This window comes from Procambarus clarkii, chromosome 59 (assembly GCF_040958095.1).
Source record: "Procambarus clarkii isolate CNS0578487 chromosome 59, FALCON_Pclarkii_2.0, whole genome shotgun sequence".
NCBI classification, from domain to species: domain Eukaryota; kingdom Metazoa; phylum Arthropoda; class Malacostraca; order Decapoda; family Cambaridae; genus Procambarus; species Procambarus clarkii.
The window spans coordinates 21,939,431-21,947,938 of record NC_091208.1 but is presented as its reverse complement, the minus strand read 5'-3'; the positions used below and the strand labels follow the sequence as shown (position 1 = coordinate 21,947,938).

The 8,508-nt window shown below is 37.3% G+C and overlaps 1 protein-coding gene across 1 annotated transcript; it reads right to left on the bottom strand.

The window, feature by feature from the left end:
- Positions 1-690: 690 nt before the first annotated feature.
- Positions 691-4,935, bottom strand: eEFSec (eukaryotic translation elongation factor, selenocysteine-specific). The gene is made up of 2 exons (XM_045758597.2): positions 4,796-4,935; positions 691-4,103 (listed from the first exon to the last, which is right to left on the bottom strand). Exons 1-2 carry the CDS (start codon positions 4,884-4,886, stop codon positions 2,410-2,412), a joined length of 1,785 nt encoding a protein of 594 aa, XP_045614553.2. The 5' UTR covers positions 4,887-4,935; the 3' UTR covers positions 691-2,409.
- Positions 4,936-8,508: the final 3,573 nt, after the last annotated feature.

The window sequence follows — 8,508 nt, the reverse complement described above, 5'->3', positions numbered from 1 at the left end:
TTTATTTGAAGCTTGAGAAGTTAAATATTTTGTTTATAACAAGCTAAAAATTAACTGATAGTTTCAGTAACTTGAGATGACCCCAGTCACTGTTTGCCTACCCACATCCCCCCCAAGGTTACTGCATGATAGGGAACGTTGTGTTCTTGTTGCCCTGGAAGGCAGTTAAGTGTGGTTTATTAGGCTACTCTTCTGGCTGAAGAGCAGTTGTGCGAGGTTTATGGAATTTATTATTTTGGCCATCAGTTGAGAGTCAAATGTATTTGTTTCAACTGGACATTGTATTACTGTATTAATGCCCATATCAATTAGTAGCAAGGCCTCAGAATATCAACTCATCACGGCTACCAAGATGTAAAATCCAGTGCTAGGCCATCATTCCACAACTTGTTATTGATCATCCAGGCTGTGACTCATATGCCAGGCTGCAAGCCTTGAACAGCCTGGTTGATCAGAGCAGCAACTAGGCGGCATGATCTAAGACTGGCCGTGGGAACATCGATTCTAGAAATCTTCAACAGGTAGGTAGGGGTGCACTGAGTTAGCCAGAGTAAACTTGAGTACTTTCTTCCAGTTGTGGAGTTACTCCAAGTTTACTCACCACTGTTGAAGGGTTAAATAATAATGCACAAACATTACACTTTGGGCGAGGATGCTATAATCACACAGGAATGATTGATTTCTACAAAATGTGTAATTATGTTTTATTAAACTTGCTGTTTTTAAAATATGTTCTACATTTTACATTTTATCACATTTGTATACTGAAATACTATCTTGGTAATGCAAATGGCAATATTTTTTTTGTATTTACAGTATGTACTGTATGCACAAAGACAATGAGATCTGAATAACAATGCAGAAGGCCTTTACACAGAGGAAAGAATCCATTCAAGAACAGCCTTGTGCTGCATATAATTCATACTGCATTGGAAGGGGGCATCTTGATGTGAAAATAAAGTATGGGAGACATATGCTTCTTAATAAATAAAAGAAGGAATATTGTCTCATATTACAGTTCAAGTATATGTGAAACTCAAGTCCGAGTGAGTCGAGTTGATTATTATATTAAATATGCAGTAATGTCAGGAGTAAGACTGTCTTGTCGGACCATAGAGAATGTAACTGGTATGACACCTAAGAGTTATAGAAAGAATATAATGGATGATATCAAAAGTAAATGTTTATATATGTGTGCATATATAAACAGTCTGTGCAACAGTGTGGAGTTGCACAAACTGACAACAATATGACAAATTGCTTGGTGGGCTGAGGTTGCAGCAAGAGTAGTTAAAATAACAATGGAATATATGGATACAAAGTAAACAAGAGGACAAAATAATGGATGTATGATTACAGTAATAGATACGGGAAAAGTTCATTGAATAAATAATAAAAAATGTTGATGAAACAACTAAATAATTATCAAAAGAAGGTGCAAAGGCTTAGTTTGCTTGATATATAATCCTCATGGCTCCCAATGATTTTCTCATTGATACATCACATTAATGTGATTTTTTTATCCAGTTTTGAGAATCGAGTATAGTATAGTAGTTGTTACCTAGACAAGGATGTACTTTACAACCAAGACTTTGTAACAAAAAATGCATTTTGGAAAGAATATTACCATTTTTTTTTTTACATCACAGTTAAAGTGGTCCAAAACTGGCTTTCATTAGTACAGTCCTATTAATGAGTATATTCATTAATGAAGTGGAAAAGAATTTTTCAACATTTTAGAGATATCACTTACTTAAAAAAGTTAATATGTTAATCAAAAGATCAATCCTTTAACTTTTAGAGATATTCTCCAAATATCATTTCATTTTAACGTAAGATAATTTTAACAACAATCACCAACCCATAGATGCACTAATGGTGTAAGGAATGGTAAATTATAGTATAGTAAATGCAACCCAGTTATACGTGGTAAGTAAATCAAATGATCATCACGCTTTAAACGTGTGTTTAATTTTCCTTGACAGGAGGCACTGCAGCTCGATTCCTTCACAGCTGTATAATTTACTTTATTTTTTATTAAATCTACTGTAACCAACTCGGTTAATTCCTAAGCTGGCTCAAAGTTTAACAAAAAACATGAGATAATCAGAGTTGAAAAACACCAGAGAACCTAGTTGACAATGTTACGTTGAAGGTAAGGTTTAGAAAAATACATCATAAAATATAATAATGTGTAAATATTGTGAGTTGAAATTATGTACAATATTCTGACAGCCTGACACTGGGAAAGGAGTGTAACAGGACCTGCCCTGTAAGATAGGGGTAGAGCAAAGGAATAAGCAAGAGGTATTTCATCATGGCTCATCACATGAATGAGCCAAACTTTTAGCAATACAAATACAAATTATATAAAATTTTTAAAAATAAATGAATTTTCTTTACATTATATCAAGTTTGTACCAATTTTTTGTCATTGTTAAATATATATTTCTTGAAATTAAGCACAACTTTCACTGGTTCTATAGTTTCAACAGTAGAAGATGGGTTCTCCTGTCCACCTTTAACCTTTTTTTTCCCACCAGAGAGCTTTTGTAAGGCAGCCTTGGTAGTATCCTGTAAGCCATTAGTTATTCCCACCTTCAGTTTACCACTCTGTCCAAAAGTGCCAACAATGGTGCCGTCTTCCCCTGTTGACAGCTGCACCTTGAGACCCATAAAGAGTTGGACATTGGTATCTTTTTTCAGCAGATTTTTCACAATGACTTCACTATCATTTACTAGTCTTTCAATGATACCTTCCTTATTCTTGTTTTTGTAAACTTTAACCCTCTGTAGATGTGTATCATGATAGTTCTTGTCTGTGAAGACTTCCAGCAATTGACCTTTGAATGCCAAGCGACACATGTTAGTATGAATATCCATATCCAGTTTTGACCCTATCAATGCGGAGTTGGGGACTATTTGTACCGACTTTTCAAATTCCAAAAGTGCAAATTGATGATTTGGTTTGTAAGTGGTATCCTCAAGTTTTTGTAAATCAATCAACTCCTGCTGATGCTTGTAGGTATGGTCATAAAGAAATCCATTCTTGATAAAAAGTTCATCTTCAGTTCCAAAAAATGTTGCTCTGGCCATGACTGTTTCGTGACCAAGACTTACATGAAACTTTGCCTTTGTCTCAACTGGCTGCTTGTAATATGAAATCTTTGTTACTTCAGCAAGAACCCCAAAAGCTGTTTGTATAAATCCTGGTGTGCCAACTAAACCTCTCTCTAACTGCTTAGGGTCAAACTGTGTTACACAAATACCAACTCTGTCTCCTTGAGAAACCTTATCTACTGGCTGTCGAAACATCTGCATAGATTTAACCTTTTTTGACACTTTCAGACTTGGAATTTCAATATTTTCATTTATAGCAACTGTTCCTTGAAGCACTGTTCCTGTCATGACAGTGCCCTGCCCTCGTATACTAAAACAGTGGTCTACTGCATACAAAAATGGACCTGTGGTGTCTCTTTCAGGAACATAAGCAAATTTTTGCAATCCATCTATAAGATCTTTTACACCAATAGGCTCAACATCAGGAACTTCTGGGCCACCTGGTTTGGCTGCTACTACAATAACCTTAGCATTGGCAAATTTTGTCTTCTGTAAGGTGAGTAAAATTCTTTTAGTCATTTTCTCAATAACTGACTTTTGCTTCTCGGGCGATACCAAATCCAACTTGTTTAAAACCACTAACAAGTGATCACACAATATTTCACCAATGACCAAGCATTCTGCAGTCTGGGTTTGGATTCCTTTTGTTATGTCAACAACAAGTATCATAGCATCAATAATTTGTGCCCCTCCAATGATAGTCCTTATCAATGATGCATGCCCAGGGCAATCCACTAAAGTAAACTGAAGCTTTTCATACCCCGATTCTTTAATATTATCCGGCGCATCCACAACAAAGGAGCTAAAGCCTAGATCAATAGTAATGCCTCGTTCCTTTGACTGTGGGTTTTTATCAAAGCAAGCAGTGCTGGCCACAGTGCTAAGTGCTTTTGCCAGTGATGTCTTCCCACTGTCCACATGTCCCAGAACTCCTATGTTGAAATTTAAAATGTTGTTCATCATGAAGAAACAAGCAGCAGCTCCTGAAATGAGCGAATGGCATACATTAAGATGGCACAAATATGTAAACAATTAAGAAATACAAAATAAAAGACAAACTCGCATTACAAGAGGCCATACTTTTATGTGAATAATAATGTATATGCGGATATATAGATCAACGATTCTTGTGCCAAGTCAATAACCGTGTGTGGGTAACCCCCTGGCAATAGTGACCATTAGACTAGTCAATAACTTGCCCGAAATGCTATGCGTCTTAGTGGCTTTAGATATTTTATGTACTAGCTCTATCTATAAACCCAACATTATGATTGCAAAGCTACTATATATATGTACTTTCCTGAATAAAAAATGTATTTATTTAATTTATTTATTAATAATGTTGTGCCCCAGAGGCTGGCTCCTCCTGGCCCAGCCCTGCACACGTCTCTATCAACTACCTCAACACTCCAACAGTCTGTGTCAATGACAATGATCAAATCACATAAAGGTGCTTTGACAATACCAGTTTCTAGTAGTTAAAACCATTATAATGTCGCGTGATGTCAGAGAGAAATAATTAAAGAGAGGTTGTGGCCCCTGACACATGTGTTGATCATGGCACCATGATAATGATGTATCGGTCCGTATGGGCACGAAACAATGAATGGAAGCGTCAGCTATACATTTAAACACCTCCAGTGTAAAATACGAGAGGTAATGACCCCAAGCTCACCGCAGTATGGTGAAGCAACACGAGTGTCCACATGCGTGTGGCGGCCACTATCAGCTGTTCCCTGACGGGTGCGGTGGTGCCAAGTCACCATCACAACACAATATATATAACATTTAACAACAGTGGACGTAGGAAGTTAATGTAACTACCCTTAAGCCAAACGTTGATTAAATTCAGATTAGAGCAAAAAACTACATATTTTCAGGTTAAGTTGCAGTATTAACTGATTAACATTGAGGCTGCTTGAGACTAGGTGTTGCCAGATGCACGGTCAATAACCTCTTCATACATGACATTCATTATTAACGAACAAACATACATGATTTTAATGAATGTTACAACATTCCTAGTATCTATTTTGCAGGTTGAGGTTTTAACTGCTTTAAGAGCTCACTTTAAAACGCGGTGTTTCATTCACAGCTACGAAAAAAAAGCTCTAGAGTAACAATCATGGATCCCGGGGTTCGATTCCCGCGAGGGACACAATATTTAGCCACGTTTCCTTTTACCTAATGCCGCTGTTTACCTAGCAGTAAATAGATACATAGAAGTTAGGCAACTGTTGTGGGGTTGCATGCAGGGGAGGAGGTCAGTAGTTCAGTCTTAGTGATGACCTCGATACAAGTATTTTATATTCACAGGCTTCTTGTCCCCCGACTACACAAATTATGACAAAAATAATTATTTTTAGTTCTCATTATTACGGAATACTCTAATGAAATTAGGAAATACATAATCTGTGATACAATGAAGAATTTACGAAAACATTTGAAGTAGATTATTAGCTGCGTTCTGAAGAATCCGGATTGAATCCGGCGGTGTTTATGTTGTCCAGCTGATCTCTCGCAGTGGTGCCAGATTGGGCTACTAATAGCGAATTGGGCTACTTTTGAGAGCCCCGCGCTCCCAAATTTTTAATTTCGCTACTTGGTACTTTTTGGGGCTAATTTAAAAGCAAGATGTGCTAATTTGGATTATTAATGTTAAGATTGTACGATTGCGAGTTACATGAAAGTAACTAAGCTATAAATAATTGTAATTAATAATAATTGTAAATATTAATTAATACTAAATAATATTATTTAATAAATTAATCCCAATTCAATGCAGAGTTTTCTTCCAAGCACAGAAACTTGTAAATATAAATACAAGATAATAGATAGATCGATAAATAGACAACTTTCAAATATTGCACCAAGTAATGGCGAGAGGAAAAAACTAGACAGTATACATTACATTTGAAATTAATAATGGATGAATGGTAATAAATTGGTGTATGTTTGTATGTATACCAGACAAAGTCCATTTAATGGCAGAATTTAGCCATTTTGTGTAAAAACTTTTATATCTCATAGTTTGTATATACAAGAGATGAAACAGAGCCATGAGCTAGAGCGATGTGCTGAGTCCATAAGGAGGCGGAGTTTCCAGAAATACCTTCCTGTGATTGGCTGTTGCGGGGAATACCAACACTCTTTTTTGAATAAAATTTTAACTAAGAAATAGGTCCTTGTGCACAACAACAAGGTTGCTGTGAAAAAGAACAACAATTTCTGTTTTGCACCTGACAGAAATCTCCATCTAACTGAATAATTTACTCAAATAAGAGAGCAGAGCAGCGTATCATTATTTGTGTCAAGGCAACCCCCAATAATAACGTTCCAAGTTAGGTAGCCAACGCATGTTTCTGTAACACCAGTTACATCCTGTAGTATTTAATTATCCCTATATAAATATTTTTAAAAACTTAACATTTCACTTTTTAGGTAGATTAAAGTTGAAGCAGAATGTCATAAGCAAGGATGGTGTGCTGAATAAATATGATTTATTAAGTGGATGGAGCCTTTAGCTGATCCCTTCCTGTGATTGGCTGTTGTGTGAATGTCAACAAAGAATATCTACCAATGATATGCCATTTATTATGCATCCCATACCATCTGTAGGCGGAGCTAGGAACCTCCTACCCGAGCACAACAACCCACCTTATGGGTTGCTGTTTGGCTATTTATAGTGCGTTGGAAAAAACAGAGATGGCGTTAGTTGTATTTTGTGGGGTAATTTGTTATAAGTGTAATTTGATGTCAACAGATGGCGTAAGCTGTATCTTATGGCCATTATTGACCAGCCAGTTGATAGTGTTCTCTTCTGCCGACAGATGGCATTAGCTGTTATTATTACCTCCGAATTCCCTTTAAACACTGATCTACAAATCCCTTGACTAATGATAAGGTTTTATACAATTTATGATAAGTATTAGATAACTGGAGTTCCGCAATTACTTTTATTTAGCAACTGTTCAGGATATCATCATATAATGTCTGGTTAGGACGTACTGCTCTCGATTGATGAAGATTAAGCCACCCAAGAGGTGGCACGGGCATGAATAGCTCGTAAATACTGCTCTTGTAATATTATTCAGGGGGGTGGGGGAACTATCAAGTGAAAGCGCCAAGCCATTACGACTATATAGCACTCGGAAGGGGTCAGGATACGGATTTGGGATGGAACGGGGGAAAGGAATGGTGCCCAACCTCTTGGGCGGTCGGGGATTGAACGCGGACCTGTAGGAAACGAGACCGTCGCTCTACCGTCCAGCCCAAGTGGTTAAGCGTAATATTATTAAAACAACAATTTATGCATATAATAACAGTATTTTACACTAAAAATACTTGGAAATATTGAAATTTGGTAGTGAATTCCAATCTAGGAATCTCCTATGACTAAACTGTACTTTTTAATTATTTTTATGTACTTACTACTTATTATTAAATTATTAAGTACTTACTACTTATTATTAAATTATTAAGTACTTACTATAATAATTAAATAAATTATTTTATTTAATATTTAAATTAAATGATAAAATATTAGGTAATAATAAATCATTGTGTAGGGGGACAGGCAGCCAGTGTATATATACATGTTAGGCTTATACCAAGGTGCCACAAAGGTGCCAAATTAAAGACTGGGAGCTGCCGGGGCGGGCCCAAGGGCTGCTGGCGGCCCTGATGGCCAGGCTGAACTTCCGCGCCCTTATAATCACCATTGTTTAATAATCTTCACAGGGAGAAACAACTGTAAATATAGGAATACTTTATTACAACATACACGGTAAAGAAAACAGCTCGGACACTAAGGAAATAAAGCTGCCGAAAAAACATTAAAGTCCACTTCAAGTTCAAGTATGTTTATTGAGACAATAAAAAAATACATCTCAAAGGGATAGAGTAGCTTAGGCTATTTCTACCCCCCCCCCCCCCTCTACTTCAAGTCCCTCATGGGGCGCACAAATTCAGTGAGTACAAGTACACAAATCACAATACAAGATTCCCATTTAACATAGCAGGTTAAAATAGGAAGCACAGCATATAAGTGTCAAGTGTAGGACCTCACTCAGTTACACAACTGGTCGCGGTCCAGTTACACAACTGGTCGCGGTCCAGTTACACAACTGGTCGTGGTCCAGTTACACAACTGGTCGTGGTCCAGTTACACAACTGGTCGGGGTCCAGTTACACAACTGGTCGGAGTCCAGTTACACAACTGGCCGGAGTCCAGTTACACAACTGGTCGGAGTCCAGTTACACAACTGGTCGTGGTCCAGTTACAAAACTGGTCGCGGTCCAGTTACACAACTGGTCGGAGTCCAGTTACACAACTGGTCGGAGTCCAGTTACACAACTGGTCGTGGTCCAGTTACACAACTGGTCGGG